The 23084-nt window shown below is 48.4% G+C and overlaps 1 protein-coding gene across 2 annotated transcripts in view; it reads right to left on the bottom strand.

The window, feature by feature from the left end:
* CLIC5 (chloride intracellular channel 5) overlaps positions 1 to 23084 on the bottom strand; it is a 158002-nt gene that overhangs the window by 25774 nt on the left and 109144 nt on the right. For both annotated transcript variants that reach the window (XM_044776799.2, XM_014837495.3), the window contains exons 2-4: positions 21895 to 22004; positions 17682 to 17807; positions 10134 to 10240 (exon numbers count right to left, since the gene is read on the bottom strand). In XM_044776799.2, coding sequence (XP_044632734.1) covers positions 10134 to 10240; positions 17682 to 17807; positions 21895 to 22004 — 343 coding nt within the window. The remainder of the gene's footprint in view (positions 1 to 10133; positions 10241 to 17681; positions 17808 to 21894; positions 22005 to 23084) is intronic.

Below are 23084 nucleotides of genomic sequence, written 5' to 3'. Positions count from 1 at the left end.
ATCCTTTCAAACACTTTCCTATTTTAGGTCAAGGAAGTTCATAAAAGTAAAGGCTGGAGGTGGTGGAAGGGGGACAGGAAAGCAAGAAAGAAGCAGTTGGGCAGCCAGTGACCTCTGAAGGACCCATGGGGCCTGTGGACATATCCTACCCTGGGTGTAGGGGATAGATAATGGAAGGTGGCTTCGAGTCCCAAAGGAGACCTGGCCTTTTCTGGAACCCTCAGCCAAAGCTGAGGCATAACTCAGTCCCTGTATGCAGAAGACGCTTGGAAACCCACAGGCCTCCTTATGCTAAACATGATCAGCAAATCCCTGGTGCTGATTCCTCCACCTGCCAGAAGAGGGCAGCACATGCTTCCACATTACTATGAAAGCTGGGCCGCTGGGTCCAGAGTGTGGACACCAGGGAATCTGGGGGAATATTTGTGAAATTAAGACCAGTAGCCCCAATAGCTATCACATATTGGTGCTTACTGTGTGCCAGGAACTGTCCTAAGTGCTTTAATGCATTAATTCATTTAATTAACATGACGATGTTGCAAGACATTATATCCACATTATAGATCAAGAGGTGAAGAGGTACAAAAATGAAGAGAACCTGCTACTGCAGCCTGGGACCAAGACAGAGGGCAGCGAATTACAGTCCAAGGGCCAAATCGAGCCCGCTGCCTCTCGTTGCACTCTCCTTAAGCTAAGAATGGTTTTTACATTTTTGGATGGTAGGAAAAAAGTCAAAAGGAGAATGATATTTCGTGACAACTGAAAATGATACGAAATTCAAATTTCAGTGTCTATAGATGAAGTTTTATTGGAACACACCACACTCACTTGTTTACGTATCGTCCGTGGCTGCTTTATAGTTCCAGCAGCAGAGCTGAGCCGTTGCGACAGCTGGAGTAGCCCACAAAGTCCAAAATATTGATTATCTGAGCCTTTACAGAAAAAGTTTGCCAACGCCTGACCTAGGAGATAAGTGCTATCTGTTTCCAGGCAGGAGCGACGGAGGGCAGCACTGACACTTTCCTGGATACGGAGTTAGGACAGCTATCCCAGAGGGATCTGGAAGCAATGTTGACCTAGACTGACTTTCTTTCCAATAGGGCAGCTTAAGGTCAAGTAGAAGGGGGGTTGACATTTCACGCACAGCCGCCAGGAAGTAATAGAATGTTAGATTTGGGAAGGGCTATGGGAATCGTCTACCATGTTTCATCGAGACTAAGGTGTACATTTTTTCGCATTTGACATCTGAAATCAGACTGTCTTACAATCCAAATGTAATAGTTTAAGGGAATCCATTTTTGCTTACTTGAAAGTAGTTTTTGTTTCTTCATGGTGCTGAAAATAATAGCGTCTTAAAACAGATGATGCTTTAGATTCACAGCTCCTACCACCAACGGTCCAGCCTCTTTTTGTACCCTTCCATTGATGGGGACATTCACCTCTACAGATTTCACTGTAAACTTGCTCTTAATATTGAGCTGAAGTCTGTGAGCCTCAACTTTCTAGACATCTAACGGGGATGGTCTTGCTTCACATATTTACTTAAGGGGCCTTATAGATTTATTAAAAGGGAGGGAGGGGTATATGCTGGGAAGAAGGCAGTTTGACCCCTGGGGTAGGGAGGCACAGAGCAGGCTGCAGGAGAGGTGGGTCTGGTGGTGCGGGTCGGCCAGGCAGGCTTTGAGGTGGGAGGACGGGAATGAACTCATGTGGACACAAAGGACCGAGAACATGGCAGGGAAAGACTGCCAGTGCTACAGACAGATTATCTTTCCATCAGCATCAGCCAGAAGCACGGCCCACTGCAGGGGGCACCTCTTAGCAGAGAGAAGACAGGAGCAATTTGAGGATTCAGGCCTGGATGGAGGAAAGAGATGAGGACAGAGCAAGGCAGGCAGTGGAACCCATTTGCCCACGCTGCCTTTCGTGTGGGCTCTGGGAGGGCGGGAGGAGAGCAATGGCTATTGTAATAATAACCACAACGTAATCCTTCAATCCATTTCCATCCGCGGGCATGATCACCCCATTGATGAGGTGAGCTCACTGAGGTTTCCAGAATACCCTGGAGTCTTCTTCGTGGTATGTGGCTGTGGCAATCTGTTCTTTCAGAATAAACCCAGGGAACGCCCTGCTTGCTTCCAGGCCCCAGGAAGTGAAGCCTGTGGTGGGAGCCTTCGGAAGGAGGAAATTTGGCCCTTTCTGTAAACAGAACCAGGGCTGCTCAGGGGACTTCGTGGCCAATGGTGACTCATTTGTTCCGGCAAAGGGTCTGGGGCCAGGAGGTGGCAGGAGCTGTGATGTGCTCATCCTCCCTCGCAGCGGCAGCCACTTTTGGATTTGGAGTGGGGAGGAGGGGGAGCAGAGGGCTGAGCCCCAGCCAGGTGCTTTTCATTTGGGGACATGTGTCTTGGATTTTCTGGGACAGTACTGATTTCTTATAATTTGATTATTTTCAATGAAGGCAATTTGTTAGACATCTGATTTTCAGTTTGGAAAATACAACCACTACACTTACAACTAATGAAGGGCAAAAGCCAGAGAGACGAGTCCGCCTGAGACTGTGGCCTGTACTCTACATGCATAGCAGTGGATCCTGCACGTCATGGGGCCCCAAGGAAGGTTTAGGACTTTATTTAGGACCTTAGAAGTATTTTATTAGGACAACTATTTTAGGAGGAGTGTGTTAGGACATCATAGCATCTTCCAGAAGCGGAAGGGGCACATCTCTGCAAACACAGCACGGGGCCTGTCAGTCCTGATGAAAAGAGACAGGCGTAGGCAGGCTGCTCCGAATCTCGGAGACGACGGAGAGGAGCAGGAAACTGGATGACACAGGCCTGAGGCTGCATGGGGCTCTCCTGAGTCCTCAAGAGAAGATGGAGAGATAAGAGGAGAAAATGGATTTCAGGTGTAGAGAGGGCACAGGTGAGGACCAGAAGGGTGGGGAGGGGTGAAGACAGTGTCACGGGGAAAGACGAGAGAAGTCACATCAGCCTGAAGTCAGCGGGCCTGGAGTCTACAGGCAATAGGAAGGTAAGTCACAGAAGGGAAAGGCCCAAGAAAATGAAAATAACAGCTCTTCCCTGCCCACAACTCCAGCCCCCAAGTCAAGAATATTTGTTATTCTTCTGGGAAGTTGGTTTGTTTTTATCTTCCGAGAGAACCTAACTGTAGCTGACCAGGGTCCCTTTTGGCTTTGTCTAGGAAGGGTGAGAGCCAACTCTGTGGTCGGCCATGTGTGTCGAGCATCCAGGCTCTGGGAGCTCCTCTCGCTGTTTTAGCTCCCCCTGAGCTCCGTTTTACGGTCCCCCCTTGTTTTTCTTTCTCACCTCCTTCTAGTGCATGTTGCTTTGCTGTGCTTTGCGTATCCTTGTGAGTAGCTAGAAAGTCCTTCTGGAACAAGTGGAGTATAAATTTTAAAATAGAAAGAAGGCCCACAAGACAGAGGAAAACAGAGGCGGAAATATTAGAGAAAGCTACACTTGAAGGTGAAGAGACGAGGGAATTGCAAGGAAGTCTTGAAAGACCCAAATCATCCCAACTGGGAAAACGTGATTTAGCACAGAAATATGTGGTGCCAACAGCCTGAGATGTATGTGTGTTAGATGCATTAAAAAGGGAATACGCAGGGGCCGGCCCTGTGGCGCAGTGGTTAAGTTCGCACATTCCACTTCTCAGCGGCCCAGGGTTCGCTGGTTCGGATCCTGGGTGCAGACATGGCACAGCTTGGCAAAAGCCATGCTGTGGTAGGCATCCCATGGATAAAGTAGAGGAAGATGGGCACAGATGTTAGCTCAGGGCCAGACTTCCTCAGCAAAAAAGGGAGGATTGGCAGCAGATGCTAGCTCAGGGCTAATCTTCTTCAAAAAAAAAAAAAAAAAAGGGAATATGCAAATATGATTAGGAAAAGCCATAGGGCTGCATATGGTATACTGATTAGATAAAAGATTGCCTTTGGGGCTTTTAGACCTCAGAGTCGGGGAAAGAGAGTCCCACGGAAGAGGGATGCAGGATAGAAAATGAACGTGAAAGGCGTAGGAGAAATGCTGGATTCTTGTCTTAGTCGACACGCATGTACACGTCTCCTTTCTCTCCAACCAGAAAGAAAATGGGGAAAAGGACATAAAAGTGTAATGCTTTTGCCAAAAACGAGACAGTAACACCGGACAGGAATATTCACAGTATCTGGGGGAACGGGATAGGGCTGGAAGAAATTTTAGAGGGACTTTAAAAATGGTGAATAAGAATAGAGAACTGGAGACGCACATCAGATCCATTTGTCAATTGCCTGGAACATGCACTATGTACAGAAAGTTGAATAAATCAGTAGAACTGATAGGATCGAAGCATAAGGGAAAAGATTATGAAAAATAAAGTAAAATATAGTATTTTATGCCTGGATTAGGGTAAGTAGCTAAAATGAAGTTCTTGAAGGCCAAGGGGTTTGGCAGAGATCTGTAGAGTCTGTTCAAAGGGCAGTCTGAGGGTAAGAAATGCAAGACGTAAGATGGCTACTCAGAGAGAGGAGCCCAGATCCTCTCAGGAGGCGACAAAGTGGGGGTGACATGTTCAAGTAGGGTGTAAAAGAAACCCCTCAAGGGAAGGGATAGACCCGAGGAGGCAAACTGATGGCCCAGTGACAGAGTGCCTGAGAAAGCACGGGGCACGGGAGCGAGCAGACCCAGAGCTGCTGAGCCTGGGGGCCTGCTGCCCAGGCTCGGGTCGTCTGGGGTCTGCGTGTCACGGTGGCATCTCAGAGGAAGGTGAAAGGAGCAATGCCAGCAGGTGAAGCTCTTTTACAGCGACACTTGCAAGAGAGAGATGGGAGGGTTAGAGACCTAGGCCCCCAGGTTGAAGGCCCGGGGCCAGGCCACCACTGGACTCTGGTGCAGGCAGAGAAGGACCAGCCGAGGCAGGATCCAGGGTGATGACAGAGCTGACTGCTGGTTAATTCCAGGCGTGTTACCAGATGTGCCAAAGATGGGATGGGCAAAGCTCATACCCTCCCTCCAATCCTTCTACTTCAGAACTCTATAAGCCTTCAATACTGAACAAATGACACGACATTTCCTGGCTAGATTGAAAACATAACGTGCAGGGACCCAGGACAGGGACTCCTACAGCCGAATCTAAATGCAGCGCTGTTCTCTCCCATGTCAAAGACGTCCTTCCTCAGGACCACGGGTTGCCCTCCAGGTGGTTCTCCATTCCATTCCCTGTGGCCTCTCACTACACCTCCCCCTTCCGAGGGAGAAGGGTCTGAGCTTCCTCCATTGGCCTGGGCTCGCTCTTGTTGTGTAGGGTCTGAGCGATGGGCTCATGCAGGTGAGAGGAGCAGTCAGAGAGAAATGCCCAAGGACACCTCCAAGGAGCTGGACACAACAGACAACGTCCCCGTGACCTTCTGTGAACATCTTGTACCGCAGATCACTCTCTTTTCTTAAAAAAAAAACAAAAAGCTTTCCTTCCTTATCTTCTTGATCCCCCTACCCTCTACCCTTCCTGGATTTCCTCGTTCCCCACTGGCTAGTCCTTAATCTTCCTCCCTGACTCCTCTCCCTCTGCCCCCCCATAAATGAGGGGGAGCCTTCGGTGTTGTCTCTAATGGTCTCCTCTTCTCACCCATGGACTTAATCATATATATATATATACACACACATATATGTCTCCTCACACTACGCTTTTATTCCAGACCTCTCTGCTGAGGCACAATTGTTTGCCCCGAGATGATAGCTCAGAAAAACAGTTGACGTTTGAACACAGTGGCGGGCATTGTCCCAAGCATATCTGTGGGGAATGGACAGTTATTGCTCCCATTTTACAGGTGAAGACATTGAGGCACACGGAGCTGATGTAACTTGCCCGATGTCACAAGGCCAACAAGAGGTGAAGCGGGAGTGTGCACCCAGGCCGTTGGCCTCAGACTCTGTGGGTTGAACCACCATACTGCCTGCCTCAGAGCCGTGGGAAATGCAGCACAGCCAAAACCAAAGTCTTTGCTTCCCCCTAAACCGGGGGAGGGAGACCCCAAGTGACAAGAAAGTGAGCCCAGGTGGCATCTTACCGAATGTGGGGTCTTAAGACTGTCATGAGCTGCCACCTTTAAGTGAAGTGAGCAATTCTGGAAAGCGGGCAAGGAGGGGCGTGGAGGCAGAATCTGTCACAGCAGCCCCAGGGGACCGGCTCCAGCGACTGCAGAGGGAGGAGGCAGTGCAGTGACAGACAACAAAAAAGAGCACAAGCCCATGACCTCTGGTCAAAGGCAACAATACCACAGGTGTGACAGTCACGGCCAGGCCAAGGCCCCTTTGACGTGTGCTCCGGAGGGGAGGAAAATGCACCAAGAGAGTGGGAAGCAAAATCAAACCAGGAGAAAAGAGACTAAACGGGTGGGAGATTTGGAAGGCTGGGTGGGGAAAAGTGGGAGCTGATGCAGCAGTTTCTGAGCACTTACTGTGGGTCAGGCTCTGTGCCAAAGGATTTACAAGCACTGACTTATAAAATAAATGAAGCTGCATCACTCATCTTGGATGTGTTATTGATTGCCTTATTTGGCAGATGAAGAAAGTATTGTTAAGTGTATCCTACAGATGCAGAAACAGAGGCGGAGAGAGCGTACGTCTTTCAGGCAGAAGAGGCGGACCTGGAACTCAGACCCAGGCCAGAATTCCCTGTTTATACGTTTTACCGCCTCCAGTGAGGTCATCGAGGGCAGTGACTTGGTCTCATTTGTCTTGACAACTCTAGAACCCAGCGCAGTGCCTGGCACACAAGAAATGCCCTTTAAACAATGTAGCCACTCCACACAATCTGTGTTTGTTGAATGAATAAATAAATGACTGAATGTACAAACTAACAGACAATTCTCTGGCATGTTAGCTATGGATGGGGGCCCTAGATAGGGTCTAGATTCCAGTACTGGGAACTTTCGAGGTCTTGTGGAAAGTTTGAATGGCGGCTCCTACATCCGCTCCAGGAGTGGAGAGATCATCCACCACGCAGAACCATGTCACAGTGTCATGTTTTTTATGCTTTGAAGTTGAGAGGTCAGGAAGGACCACGACCACGGCCAGTGTACGGACGAGGGCTGGGAGGGGCGAGGTGGACAGATGTTAGGGGGGAGGGAGGGCTCTGCTCAAGAGAAAAAAAAAATTGAAAACACAAAGGGACAACCTCAAAAAAGGACATTGAAGATACAGATGCAGCACTGAAGATCCGGAGAGAAAAATGGGAAAGTAGCGTAGGAAGACATGTCAAAGGGTCTAATGCTGATGTTGTCACGGAGACCTGTGCGAGCCTGCTTCCTACAGAGCTCAGACAAAGCAGAGCGGGGTGTGGACTGTCTCATGGGGCTAGCGACTGTGTGGGGCGGGGCCACGGCGTGGCTCTGGATCCCAGCGCCGGAGGGATGCTGCTCTCTTCAGGACTGGCCCCGCAGGAGCCTTGGCCTCTGGCTTGCTGAGCCTAAGTACCTTTGGACCCAGCTGACCATAACTGGGGGCTATGGGGTTGGGGGAAGAAAATGAGAAGAGCGAGGGAGGGGAGCGGACAAGCTATAGTTACAATGAGGGAAGAACGCGTGGTGTCTTGTTAAAAGGCAGGAGAGGAGAAGAGCTCCAAGGACTGTGGCCTGGGGGGTGGGCTTTTTGGGAAAGCAGAAATGCTGGAGCTTTGAAATGTTCAGTGAGTCAGGGGGAGGAGTCACAAGGGCATCGCGGAGAAAAACAGGGTGAAACAGAAGACGCAGAAACAATGAAAACTGGAGAATGTTGAGTTTATAAGAAATTGATACGGGATGTTCAGCGGAAACTGTTGCTTTGGCCTTGGGGATAAGAGAACTGTAACACAGATAATATGTAAATATCATTTATAACTTGAAAAATCTGGAAGGCTCAGACGAGATCATCTTGCTGAGGGTGCTTTGACAAGTATGAAGGAAGCTATTTGCGGCTGAGGGGAAAGGCACAGGATGAGGAACCTGAAAACTAGAGTTGAGAGCCGGCTCTGCCCCGGGGGCAAGGATGAGCCACTGGTCCTCTCATTTGTCTCTGCGTCCTCAGCTGGGTGAGTGGCCGTGATGCCCTTTCCCATGACAGCCGTGAGGGGCTGCATTCGTTTCCCAGGACTGCCACAACCAAGCACAACCAGCCGGGAGGCTTGAAACAACGGAAAGCTATCCTCTCAGTTCTGGAGGCCAGAAGTCCAACATCCGGGTGTCAGCAGGGCCACGCTCCCTCCCAAGCCTCTAGGGGGGGTCCTTCTGTGCCTCTTTCAGCTTCTGGTGGCCCCAAGGGCCCTCAGCTTGTGGCTAGAGCACTCTAATCTCTGCTCTGTCCTCACATGGCTTTCTCGCCTGTGTCTGTGTGTCCCCTCCTCTTCCTATAAGGACACCAGTCATTGGATTTAGGGACCACACTAAATCCAGGATGATCTCATCTAGAGACCCTTACCTAACTACATCTGCAACACCCTACTTCCAAAGAAGGCCACATTCCCAAGTCCCAGCTGGACATGGGTTTATGGCGGACACTGCTCAGTTCACCACAGGGTCCAAACAGGAACGAGGCACGAGCACCGAATATATTTAACATATTTTCCACATTCTTCTTCCTCTTGTCCCTAAAAGGCCACTCTCCTTATAAAGCCTCTTCATGAACCTTTAATGGTTGCCGTTGCCCACAGGATAAAATCTAGTCTCCCAGGCTGGCACCAGAGGCTCTGGCCACTTTTCCCGATCTCTGTTGCTGGTGTTTTCCCATCCTCCACATGACCTCCACCCTATGGTCCCAGCCGACTCACTCCCCCTTAACCTTTATGACCCAGTTGAAATCCCTTCCAGAAGCTTCCTCAAAGGCCCTGAAGGTAAATTCCTCCTGCTCGGAGCACCTTTGGTAGATACAGTTAATCAGCTCTTCAGACTCCCTTTGGTTAAGCCATCATTTCTCCCTTGTCTTGTTATTTGACTTTTTATGAATTTAAGCCTTTTCTTCTGCACCAGCTGGGCCTTAAAGCCTGGGAAAGCATCTTTTCCTAGTTTTCTTTTTTTCCTAGAATCTAGTTTTTGCCTGGCATAATCCAGGTCCTCTGTAACTGTTACTGAATTATGTATTTCCCACTGCACCAACTCTGTTCCCACCAAAATTTCCTCTTTCACCTCATGCACGGCTGCCTTTCCTGGTCACCTCAGTCCAAAGAGATACCATTCTCCTCGGAGTTCCTGGAACATCTAGCATATGCCACCCTGTTTGGGTCCATTGTGTTTTCATGCAATGGTCATTCCTTCCCTCGCTCATTCACAAAGATTCATGAAGTCCTTACTCTGCTTGGCTGTGCTGGGCTCCCGGCTCCAGCCTGTAATGCTGTCTCATTCTCCCGTTCGGAGGGCAAGCAAGCTTTCTCATCCTTCTTCCTTGTCTTCACAGGGCCTAACACACTTCTTCAAGTGTTACGCTCAATTTGACAGTTCTATTCAGATTGCTTTAGCTAATTCTTAAAGGACGATGCCGAATGAGGAACCAAAAGAGCTATGAACTTAAACAAGGCGCTCAAACCCCTCTGAGAAGCCACCACAGGAGAACCGAGTCCCGAGCTCTGTAGCCAAGGCCAGAAGGAGGGCTTTGGGAGGTGGCTGCCCAGCATCCTTTGCACTCACAGAGGGGAGAATGCAGAGGGTGGGGCTCTGCCTTCCGCAGTCACCGCCGTGATGACTGTGCTGTCCCACCATGGCCTCTGGACAGCCACCTGAGCAGTCTTTCAGAGACCAGAAGGAAGCTGAGATTTGTTATTGCAATCAGGACTTCCTGAGAATGTGGGCAAGGTTGTGAATTTGGGACAAGTGGGCAGTAGTACGGCTGAGGCAGGACCCTGCTGTGCAGTGCATGACGCTGTGCAATGAGTCAGGCTCGAAATGCAGACTGCGTTCCTCCCTCCAAGGCAGCGCAAAGGCCCATTGGCCTTTTCACCTGCACTAGACAGAAGGCAGGATCTACAGCCCCGTCCCCTATGTCAAGCAGGGTGTGTGGGATGACTAACAAGCGGCGTTGGTTCCAGGTGCTTCCCTGACCTGAGTATCTGAGATGCCCCGGGCAGGGGACAGCGCTGCCAGGGGCTCCCAGTGGACGGGAGTCACTCACCAGCGTTGTTTTGAGGCTTCGTGTTTTTGATGTAGGCAGAGAACTTGGAGAAGATGTCGATGCCTGCCGTGTTGGACTCCCGATGTTTCGCAGCCAGTTTGGGGTACCTGGGATGGAATACACGATGTTCTAGGATCAGTGATAACATGGAGCTCCTTTAAGGGAGAGCCTACTCTCATCACCATGAGCAACACTCCTGTTTCTAGCTGGATCTACTAGTCTTTTTGGGTTTTTACACCCATCCTATAGGGAGGGTGGGTACTCTCAGCCCTAGTTCACTGATAGGGGAAGACAGAGGCCAGTGAGGTGAGGAGAGCTGCCTGGGGGACACAGTCTGTGGGCAGGGAACCAGAACACCATTCAGAGGGCCCAGGATGTGTCCTCTTCCTGGAACCACCCACAGTGATGCACCAGTGAAAAGTCTCTCCTCAAAATTCTCAACGAGCTTGCCTCTATATCAACAGGGTTCCTGACATTTCTGTAACCCACACGAAAATAACTATCCACGGCCAGGTCTGTGATCACGATCCCAGCTGCACAGAGCTAATTCTGGGAGCAAGGAGATGGCACCAAGGCTTTGAAACCATTTCTCGAAAGGAAGCGTATCCATGGTCCTCTTCTGAAGTAGCTTCGTACGCTTCTTATTTGTGTGCAGTAATATCATGTGGAAACTACCAGGCTCCCTCAGCAGGACGAGTGTTTCCAATTGTTTTATTTCCAGGCGTGGAGATAGATTTGCAAGGATCCAGCCCCTCTCGCTTGCACAGTCTTTCATTTTGAAGCCAGAAGAATATAAGGGACAGAATGGGGTTAGGACTATTTCTACTGCTTCTGAGACTTGAATGAGGTAAACTTGCTTGTATGGGAATCCACTGCTTTGACCCCATGAGCACTGGCAAAATGAGCAATTCTAATTTTCAAAAAATATTATTTCACAAATATTTGATGTGTATGGCCAGAGAAGGGTGGGAGGAGATGGGGGACAATTGCTTGGTTATCATTATTATGAATTACGTGGATCTCTGTGATCTCTGGGTGAACAGCTGTGGACTGTGAGCTGTCAAATTCCTTTACGTTTACAAAGCAAAAGACCTTTTTTTGTTTAATGTTTTAGACAATTTGAACCAGAAAGCCTTTAAAAATTAGTTGTTGTTCCTTCGTTTTTCTGCTCCTCAACTGGCCCATTAGTTAGGACTGTCCACTCTTGGGCCGTGTTAGGTGGCTGTTTAATTTTAGATCCTGCCACTGGACGAGTCCTGAGAAGGTCACCGGGTCCAGACCTCTGCCGTCAGATAGACACGGAAGGCATTATCATCACCATTTTACAGGGAAAGCAGTTGAAAATCGGAGAGGTTAGATGACTGTTTAAGGGCCTGTGGAAAATCAATAGTGCAGGCACCATGAGAACCTGGCTTCCCATCCCTGGAGCAACGTTCTTCCTACTCATCACACCACTTCTCTGATCCTAGTGAAAGCTAAGCTGTATTGAGTGTCTACTATGTACCAGGCGCTGTTCTACCCCCTTTCCATGTAATCATCATTTACTCCTCACAATTCTATTGGTACTGTTCTTAGCCTCATTTCCCGCATGAGAAAAATGAGGCACAGAGAAGTTAAGCAATTTGTTTAAGGTCATGCAGCTGGGTGGCAGAGTCAGGATTCCAACCTAGGCAGTCTCACTTTGGAAACCAGCTGTCAGGTTCTATGTCCGGTGGCCTCTCCACTCTGCTATTTATTTACCCTCAAAGCCCCAGAGCCCTCGCTGGAGCTTGGCTGAGCAGCGTGGATGAACTCTCTCCATCCACCAGGAGGGGGCGCTCTGCACAGGTCCTGCAGACGGACGTCTGAGTGAATATACTGGGAGTTATCAAATTTGTCCTCTCTGACTGGGGGGGCACAAAGCAAGGTTTCCCACAAGATGCTAGGTAATCTGCCAAGACACGGGACTTTAAGATCATCCTTCCCTATTTTGGCCCTCTCACATAGAACACGGCATGCTCTTAAAATTGATTGCCTTACATTATTATTAATATATATCAAGTGCTCTTTGTTTTTGCTTGATAAGGTAATAATGTAAAGAAAGAAGGGCCTAGAAAATGCATTTTCATTTGGGATCGTTGCGGTTTTTTTGCTTTGTGCCATCATTTGATCAGACTTCTAGTAGTCTGACCACTTGTTCACGATCAGTGTAAGCCAAACGTGAGCAGGTGGTACCAAATCTAATCCAGACGACAAAGGGCCATGGGTCCAGGGAGACCACGGGAGTGCCATCCTGTTTAACCAGCACTGTGATTCAATGAGACTTCACTATAGCATCATGTCCCATTTGAAGATTGTGCCTGTGGGAAGTCTGTCTTCCAACATTAATCTCACAGATTTCGGTAACTAGATTTGGGGAGGCTACTGTACAGGATGTTAAGTGCATTTATTTTAGCTCCATATTTACACTATACTTTAAAGATGCCAATGAGTGGGCTCCAGAGTATATTCTGTTTCTCCAAAAGGCTAGCAAAGAGTGTTTCATTCACAGAAGCATCTTTGAAATAAGATTGTGATGTGGTCTGGTGACAAGCAAAGAGATGGTGAATTTCTCTAACTCAGGGGCTAGCAAACTGCAGCCCGTGGGCCAAAGTCAGCCCAACATCTGTTTATGTACCTCCCACAAACCAAGAATAGTTTTTACATTTTTAAATGATTGAAAAAAATCAAATGAAGGATGTTATCTTGTGATGTGTGAAAATGACAGGAAATTCAAATTTCAGTATTCATAAATAAAATTCTATTGGAACACAGCTAAGGCCATTCATTTACAAATTGTCTGAGGCTGCCGTCACTCTGCAGGAGCGGAGCTGTGACAGAGATGCTACGGCCCACAAAGCCAAAAACGCTTACTCTCTGGCTCTTGACGGAAAAGTTTGCACCCCTGCTCTAGCTACTGAGAATTTCTCTCCACTCTGTTTTTAAGATATTTCCTTTCAAATGCATTCACCTTAGGCATGCACTTAAGCTTCATTCTGGGAGGTAAAATGGTTGGCCTCTCATGAAAAAAAATTTTTGTGGGTGAATAGTAGCCAAAGAACAAAACAAAAAGATGATTGCAGATGGAAGTGCCCTCACTGGCTCTCAGTGACTATCCAAAGGCCACTGAGCCCCTGAACCAAAAGACCTCATGCAACTGAAGCAACACGCAGTAAATACCTACCAGGGGCCGGGCCCTGTCCCTGGCATAGGAGATACACCGGAGTCAAAGAGAGACAGTCCTCTGGTCCACATGGAGTAACCTTTGCTGATTCCAGGGGCTCTCCTGGAGCTTGGATGTTGACCCTCCTTTTGCTCATGAGCTGAAAAGCGGAAGGACTTCCCCTCTGTCTCTGCTCCATCACTCCTGCTTCCTCGCCTCACCAACCCTCACTCAAGAAGTAGGTTCACGCCCCTGACTTTTCTGACCCTTGATTGTGTGCTCGCCTTGTCTTGTCTCTGCTACTTAAGCAAATGATCCTTGGAGGTGGGTGGGGTCTAGTTTATCCATTAAAAGACTTCCATTGGGATCTGTAGATTTAAGACCTAAACTCACCAATCATCTTTACAATTGCACCTGGGAGACAGTCACAAAAGAGGCACGGACCTCTCCAACTCTTCAAGCTGCCATTTAATGATCTCTTCTTACTCCACGTCAGGGACTAAGCAAAGTAGTACTACCTTCTAGGATAGTCCCTCGAGCTCAACATTATGGTCATCGCTTAGTAGACGTGAGAATTAAAATTGGAGAGGTTTTAAGTAATTTACCTGTATCAGAGACCACTCATGCTCACTAAAGATCCATGTGCTTCTCTACATTTCCCAGCATCTCTCTGTCAGGTTGGGGTCATGTGACTGGATTCTGGCCAATAGGATGGGAGGAAAAGTGATGTCACCACACACAGACCTGCCCCTTAAAAATATACCGTGTGATCCTTCTTCTCGCTCTTTCCCTGCTGAAGGAGTCTTAGAGGAAATGCATTCCAAAAGCTACAAGATAGAAGAGGACCACACTACCTGCTCAGACTTTCCGTGAGTGAGAAATAAACCCGTATTCTGGTAAGCTGCTGAGATTTTGTTCCTGATTCGTTACTGCAATGTAGTACGACCTAGTGGTACAGATAAGAACCCAACTCATTCTGACTTCAAAGCCCGTACTCTCAGCCACCACACCGTCCTGTTACTGGTACTGAGGCTGTTTCTCCACCTCTCAGAGGGCTAGAAGAATGTTCTTGCCTTTTACTATTGTGAGATATAAACAGTTCTTAATATAATGAATTCAAAATGTCTTCCAATTCTCCCAGTGTTCTGAAACCTGTTAATACTCAATACTTGCTTGTTGGTTGACTGACTAAATGACATACCATGTAACTAGACCTCAACAGATTACCATCCTCCCAAATTTTTATCACAGCATCTATGAACCAGGATTATTTTAACCACCAGCTCTGGGAAAACACTTTGAAAAACTCGTGGAATCATAGAACTTCTGCTGAAAGGCGTCTTAGAGACTATGTAGTTTCACCCCCTCATTTTAAACATGAGGAAATAGGGAGGGTGTCAGAGGGAGAGAGCTTTGCCCAAGGTCACACAACAAACGCTGTTGACAAGTGGCCAGAGTTTGGTCTCCTGACACTCAGTTCTGGATCTTATTAACTCTGGCCATTCCTCGGAGATAAAGGTTAGGAGCAGCATGCCTCAACAGCGATCCCCATGATAATCCTGGCGCTTCCCGGGTGAGCACTAACTGGGTCAGTCCGAGGAAAGGGATGGTAGTTAGTCTCAGTTAGAAACTACTCGAGACTTCCTGGATTCCTCATTTTGACACCAAATGCTTTGTGAGATCAAATGTGAGTTTTCAAAAAATTGTTGGAGTGTTTGTATGTGGTTTTCTCCTTTAAAAAATAAAGCTAAGGGGGAAAAGGCTCCCACAATTTCTTGGCTCTCTGGCAGCTTTTACAAACAGCAGTGTGATGAGAAACACATGGCTGAGCTGCGCTCAGCAGTTATGGGGGGTTTGCTGCCCCCTAGAGAACCGGAAGGTCAGGCTGCCCTCCTCCAGGGGCCTCAGGACACAGGCCACCCAACTCCCAGCTCCTTGAGTCAGTGGGAAGCCAGTTGAGGTTACTAGCTTGTTGTGGGCAGAAAAGCAGGTGCCCTTTTATGGGTCTGAGGCACTGGCGTGGGACACATACCGGGAGTGGCATCTGCCCCAGTCTCACCCATACAAAGGCATCTAAGGGACACTCCTGGGGTCTCTGGAATGGTTGATGGTCTCGTCACTAGGGCCCCCACTTTGGTGGCCTCCGGAGTCATGCGTTTTCACAGTTTTGAGTTTCTGCTACCTGGGCGCAGTGGATCATTGCATCACTGATGTGGCAGGAATGCATACAACTGCAGTCCAGAAAAGGACCCAGACTGGAGGAAGCAGAGCTCAGGACAGGTAATGTGGGCAGCCAGGGAAAAGAGCAGACTGTGTCAGTGTCCAATTGCTTACTTCTATTTGGATCACGGACATGTTTAAGAATCTGATGAAACGATGAATCTGATGATGGCCCTCCTCTGGAAGAATGTACCTGTACACATGGGGCAGACAGTTTTGGGGGTCTCATGGACCCCTTTGGTCCCATTATGGATGTAGCTTGGACACCATGAGTTAGAGAAACAGCCCAGGAAAGGCACAGCTGGACTGGAGGCGAAGGGGGCCTGGCTAAGGAGGGTGTGAAGAATCAGAGAGCAGGAAGGGCTCTGGGGCCATCCTTCCACAGAGGAGGGAACTGAGGCCAAGGGCAGAGAAGGGACTGGTTCGAGGGGTCAGAGCAGATCGGGAGCAGAACTAGCAGTGGACCTCAGGCCTCCAGGCTCAGCGCAGCCCTGCACACCTCCGCCCACCAGCCTGGCAAAGGACCAGGTGGGCCACTCTACTCCTCACTGCTTGGATTTTCCATTCCCCAAGGGCCTTGATGGAAACAGTCACTCCTGAGTGCGGGAATTACCTTTAAAAGGGAAAATAACTTCACCACAGACTTTCTCCTCTGGGTCTCCCAGATGCAGTCTAATGTCTATTTAGATATTGAAAACAGCATATATTTTGTCCTGTGGGACTTCAAACCAGCACCAGCAATGAGGTTGAGTCCCAAGGGAGGGCCACGGAGCCTGAGCCCCCCCAGGGCCCTTCCAGCAAAGGGGCTGGCTGCTGTCCTGTTCAGAGCTGTGTGAGCCTTAACTGGGTGTTATGGGCGGTGCTGCCTGGATGATTTAATTAATGCATTTATTTAAAGTCTACACTCAGCTGCTTCCAACGAGCTTGAGGCGGCTTTCCGCTCTTAGTGTGAAAATAAACTCTCTCAATGTGGATGACAAAGAATCCTTTTTGGGAAGAATGTATAAACGTTCAGGGCTTAATCAGAGTACAACTGGGGGTTTTAATTTAACAGTGATTGGCTAGATGTGAGACCTTACGCAAGTTACTCAACGTCTCCATGACTCAGTTTCCCCAGCTGTAAAATGAGGATTATGACGGCACTGATCTCCGAGGGCACAAAGTAAGGGCGATATAAGAGCTGATAAATCAATAGAACTTTAAAGTAAATGCAAGATGGTGGTTTTTAGTAGTCAAGTTCCACTTGTTTTACCTACTATGTCGGGAACCCCAATTTCACTGTCCTTAGCTTAGCCTTCCCATCTGTCTGGCCTGGACTGTCACCAAGTGGCTCCTCCTAATTGATTTCTCTGCCTCCAGCTCTTCTCATCTTCCCCCACCCGCTGAAGAAAGCCTGAAAAGGGATTCTCCATCACCTTTGCTTAAAACTTTTCAGTGGCTTGTAATATTATTTTTCTAGAATTAAAAAAAATTCTTGTGATTGTGTAAATCCCTGATTACAATATAGTATAATGACCACGTCTGGCTTCCATAACCTTTAGAATTCACCTCTCTTCTCTCTGCTCCTGTTTTCCATGAGGAGCATCTTCTCTGCCAACAGGGACACACAGCCCTCTGGTCTCTCCGCTCCCTGTGCGTGTTTAGAGGAGGAGCTGCTCTCAGTGTTTTCGTGTCTAATTATGGGCTCGGACCAGACCTGGTCACATTCATGACTCTTACTCATCCTCGGTGTGGTTTTAAGTCATGGGGTCACCTCTCTCCTGGCTTCTTTTCAATTTGTCAGCCTTTCAGCTGTCATTCTGACATGAAGGAGGCTTTGCCCTCACTTGGGGGGTCTTTTAGGCAAAGCGAACTGGAGGGAGGAGGGCTTCTTTAGGGGGTCGGAGGGCGGTAACTTGCACAGCGCTCTGTTTGAGAGGGAGCAATGGCTCCACTTCATGGGGCATCTACTCTTTGGAGTTGGTCTCTGTGGAGCAGTTTGAAACTTGCGCTGGGCCCTTTGGAGGTGGGGAGGGGTGTCCAGACTCTCTGAAAAGAGGGTCCTCTGCTCCTGGGAAAACTTGCCTCCTCAAAATTAACACTGTGCTTTTCCAGTTCCCACAGGGACCCCTTCCTGTCATTAGCTCCCGAAATAAGCAGCTCATTACTTTTCAGGGGTCAAAGTCTCCTCCAGGAACTCCTCGATCTTATTGACGTCCGTCTTCACATCCCCGTTGAAGGTCAGGAAGGGCGGATGGGTGCCAGGGGCCAGGTTGTGCAGGTCTGCTGGCTTTCTGTGGAGACAGAGATTCAGAGATCCAGGGCACTTCCCATTAGGGGAAACCTGGGACTTACCGTAAATTAGACTCCCTGCGCTACCCAACAAGCCTGGCAGCAAAAACAGACATGATGTGGAGTGTAGGGCAGGGGAGGTTGGAGAAGATTCTGAAGGGATGCCGTGTGACACGGAAGTCTGTCTGGTGGAAGTCAGTGAGAGAGGAGCAAGTCAAGATGAAGGAGTTGAGTACTATTGAAAAAGTAGAAAGTAATCAGAGTTGACTGTCTAAATCAAGACCCAGGGCAGAGGTTGGGCTTTGATTTCAAAAGTGCCTTCACCAACGAGCGTAACAAAAATACACTATCAGAATTGCAAACTTTAAAGATGAGTGAATTCAGTCACGCTTTTATACTAAGAAATATCTTCTGTGTTGTTAAGGGTCTGCATAAGAGGAAGGAAAGTGACCTTGTGTTTGAGCTGGGGCCCTCTTCGTGCCCAAGGGTGCTTCCACCAGTGGGTCAGAATGCAAGAGCAGGATGGAGCTACGTGAGGGGAAGAAGGGTTGGCAGATGGAGGGCACGGGGAGGGAGAAGCTTACACTGAAAAGAGAGTAAGGAAGAGGAGGAATAATGATGGCGACATCCGCAGGCAGGGCTGGAACCTCAGAGTCACCCCGAATGCTTTCTCTGAGAAGGCAACACTTCCTGTGGGAGTCAGGAGTGGAAAACATTAGGTGGAGGAACTGAGAAAAAAGTAAACAATGGGAGAAGAGGAGTCTGTAATGAAACAAATTCCTGGCGTGATCAGTTTGGGAGGGGAAGAGAAGAATTTCAATTACGTGCTACTCCCATAGCCTGCCCCAAACACACACACTCTCCAGCTGCCTTCTGTGGCACTTGGAACTCCTTAGATGATTGAGACCAAAAGTATTTTTTTTTAAAGATTGGCACCTGAGCTAACAACTGTTGCCAATCTTTTTTTTTTTTTTTCTTTTCCTCGTTCTTTTCCCCAAAGCCCCGCAGTACATAGTTCTATATTCTAGTTGTGTGTGCCTCTGGCTGTGCCATGTGGGATGCCGCCTCAGCATGGCCTGATGAACAGTGCCATGTCCGTGGCCAGGATCTGAACCGACGAAACTCTGGGCTGCTAAAGCAGAGCGGGCGAACCACTCGTCCACGGCCTCCAAAAGTATTCTTTAAAATCTCATCAACTTAAACCGTTTGTTCACTTTGTGTGCATCCCTCATTTCAGACAAGGAGAGGACATTCTTTACCTTCTCCTCCTGTTTTTTTTAGCTGACACAGGGCAGCAAAGCCTCGGTTCTCAGCTGGGAGGGGAAAGCTACATTGATTTTATTTTTCAGCAATTACTTCTATGTGGCTTAAAGATTCGGAAACGAGGTGCTTTTCTGTGACTTAAGAGAAGAAAGGCCTCTGGAGTGTGGCCCCCTGGGGAAATAGTGCGTATGGCTGCTGAAGCTCAGCGAGCGGGACGTTGGCCGTGGGATACTGGTCAGTGAGGCCCTCACTCTTGGCTGACCCTTGGCACCATTTATGGTTGAAATTACATACTTAGCATTTAATTACATATAGCCAAGTCTATCTTATGGATTACTTCATGCACATCAGTCCTCTTTCCCAGACCGGACTGCCAGCTCCGCAAGGGGAAGGATGATGCTCAGAATATCCCATGTGTGTGAGGTTCTTGCCCTGAGCCAGTTGCACTACTGAATGCAAATACTTTACAGGGCCTGCCCCACTGAATCCTCACGAGAACCCTACAGACGAGGCACTACTTTCATGTCCTCTGTGCAGATCAGGAAACTGAGGCTCAGAAAAGTAAAGTAACTTGTTCAAGGACACTCAGCCGAGGAACGGTGGTGCCAGGACAAGAAATCCATTTTCTTAGAAATCGCTAAACTTCATTGCATCATACGTTAAAAAAATCTTTACCTCTTTATTATATATGTAATATACATGTTATATTTTTTTTATAAAATATGTATATTTTATTAAACATATATATTATATTTTTTCTTTTATTTTCAGTAAGAAAGCTTCCTTATCCATAAAACTGGAGTTGTGAGATTTGCCTGGCTCACCTCAAAGGGTGTTGGCAGGATCAATGCGATAACAGATATGAAAGAGCAACATAAGTGTCTAAGGAATGCTGGCTTGGCTCCCTCTCCCATTCTGATCTCCAACCAAACACACAGCCCCACTTTCACAGATGATAATCCAAAGGCCTCCTCTTCTCCACTGAAGGAAGCTATTCCTTCAAACCGTAAGAAAGTCCGCTCTCTTGAGCTGTCACAGACGATGATTGCCTGGCGGGTGCCTGTTGCTGTATTTGACAGATATTAGCTGGGGGCCTGAATGAGTTCGCAGCCAAGGCGGACACAAAGAAAGTTAAAACATGATCCCAGCCTGTCCTTGAGGGATTTAAGTCTCAGCTGAAAGACAAAACAAACTCTATAACTAATGCGTTCTGAAGAGCATGGTACTTGAACCCAGGGGACTGGATTTTAGTAGTTGGGCACTTTGGGCGAGTCATTTAAATGTGTCTGTCTTGGTTTCCTTGAGTAAAATGAAGAATTAAGACCTCCTTCACAGGGTTATACGTTATGTGATGTTTTACAGGAAAGCCCTCACTTGTTGCAAAGTGTTGCGACTGTAGCCACTATAACCTGGTGAAATGCTAAATGATGATACAAGGCAACATGGACAGCAGGTGCCCGGTGAGTTCGGAGGGAAGCTGGAGTGATGTGATGCTCCTGAGAGTGGTCAGGGGGAAGGGATGCTTCCCGGGGAGGGGGGCTGAGCTGTACCTGGGAGCTGCACCCTTCAGGAAGGCGGGGAGAGCCTCTGTGAGACAGAAGAAGCATCTTAGCCCAGGGGTGGGTAGGTCATGGTGAGAAGTGCTGGGAGATAATGTTGGGAGGAACCAGGGAAAAGACAAAGTGTCAAAGCATCGAAGGAGGGCTTCAGACGTCTTTACTCCACGGGCACAGGGAGGGGTGAGAAGGTTTGCTGAGTACGGGGAGCCACAAGATTATTTTAGGAAGAATAACCTTCCCGTAATATTAAAGATGGATCAGAGAGAAAGAGAGAGGGACCTGGAAGGATGAAGACCAGTTTGAAGAACAAAGCAACAGCCTGAGTGGCAGCAGTGCAACCTGATCCAGGTGTGGCCTTCGAGAATGGACAAGAGAGCTCGCAGTGGGAGAGTGCCCTGGACTTGGCGACTGACTGACAATGGAGGTGGCAAGAGAAGGGAGCCGGAAACACTTCAGTGCCTAGAAAGTGGAAGAACAAAGGGATTCAGGAGGGGAGCCCAAATCAGAGGAAAAACCACAGATACGGTTTTCAACATAGACCATTTAAAGTGATCATAGAAAATGCAAGTGGAAGTATCTAGAAGATAGCAGGTTCTGGGTATAGAGAAATTTACATGAAGGTGACAGGGAGAATAGACTAAGCTCACCAGGGAAGAAGGTAGAGGCAGATGATAAACACTCAGAACGTGAGCCTCGAGCTAGTCCTCACTTAAAGGAAGGCGGGAGAGAGAGAGAATGCAGGGCCAAGAGTGGGGCTCCTGACATGAAGGAGGCCTGGAGTTTTTATCGGCACTGTGGCTGCACTGTACTCTCCATGCCGGCCGATAGTCCAGAGCTCTCGCCCTGAGGAATTCCAAAGACAGAACGAAGCAGGAGAAGTGGTCTGGATCCCAACTCCGTGGAAATTCACTCTCCCACCTGAAGTCCCGCTCGGGTCCCACAGGATGAAGGCACTAGTGCTACCAGGATGGCAAACTCCTGGATTTGTAGACATCCCTGCCCCTCTCTGTACCAGGCACTCTTAGTTGCAGATCCACTGTCCACTCCCCCTTCTTCCTTGAAAACTGAACCTCGCCTCGCAGGACAGCGACACACTCAGGCCCAAGTGAGGCACTTGCTTCTGCGGCCTCCCTTGTAACCAGGGGTCTGGCCGGTGAGGTGTGAGCAGGAGGCTGCCGGGAGCCACAGGGAGACTTTCTCCCCTTCTCATGGAAGGTTCTCTGTTTCTGCAGCTATACACATTCCTCATTAATACGCCATCCTTTACCTTTTCAGATCCACGGTGGTGACATTGAACACGACTCCTTTCAGCCAGAGGATCATAAAGAGTCGCTGAGAGAAGGGACAGTTGCCGATGCTCTCCCCATCGATTCCAGCCTAGAAGGAAGAGACCCAGAGTCCTGAGTTGGCATGTGCATATTAGCGAGAAGGAAAAAGGGATTACAACACCAAAACATGAGTCTGAGGAGAACCGACTAAATCCCGTCCCAGCCTAACTTCCAAGGGCAGTTGCCCTATTCATCGTTGTCTTCCTAATGTCTCTGCAGCGCAATGCCTGGCACAGAGCGAGAGGCAAATGCATGCTGGACCAAATCTGAGTTTCCAGCATGGCAGTTATGTAGAGTCATAACATTCTGAACCACAGAACCCCAGCATCTCAGGGTAAAAAGAGACCTTCACCATCACAGAGTCTAACACAAATGGTGTTGAACCACCAACTTCTACGCCCCCAAGTAATCATCTAGTCTATGCATGAGTGTCTCCACTCACCCGTAATTTATATCTTTCAAAGCAGCCCATTCTGCGGATAGTGCTAACAATTAGAAATGCTTTTCTTTGGCTGGGCCTAGCCAAAATATGTTCCTCTGTAGTTTACCCTCTTCCACCCTTTGGTCCTTGCTCCATGAGGATGTCATGAGTACAAATCCTCAGACCTTGATCGCATCTCCCTGTATCTAGACTAGTCAGCAGGCTCAAGATATAATCAATACCTCACTTAGTTCTGATGAGTACTTGACCTTCAATGTCAATAAACCCTTCATTTGTTAAATTATCCTTTTACTCAACAAATACATACTGACTATCAATTATGTGCAGGGCGCTGGAGAAAATTACACAGGAGAGTGAAAAGTGCATTCACTCCGGGAGGTTATGGCCTTCTGTGGGGTGGCCTGGGGCTGAGACAGGAACACAGACGGCACAAGAGCAGAGAGCGATTGAGTGCTGCGTATATACTGCTGCTAAGCCCCCTCCCCTTCTCAGGACTCTCCCCAGCACAGTCTGTTGGTATTTTTTATTGTCTGAAAGGTCAGGCTGCCTGTACTTCTGAGTGGGCTGCAGGCATGAATTTTATAAAGAATTCATTCTCAGCAAACACACGAACAACAGAAAGGATGAGGAACTGATCTCTGCATAATTTATCTCCACTGAGGGGTCTACCGGCCCCGACGTGGTGCT

This window comes from Equus asinus, chromosome 8 (genome assembly GCF_041296235.1).
Source record: "Equus asinus isolate D_3611 breed Donkey chromosome 8, EquAss-T2T_v2, whole genome shotgun sequence".
NCBI classification, from domain to species: Eukaryota; Metazoa; Chordata; class Mammalia; order Perissodactyla; family Equidae; genus Equus; species Equus asinus.
This window is presented reverse-complemented; position numbering and strand designations above follow the sequence as displayed.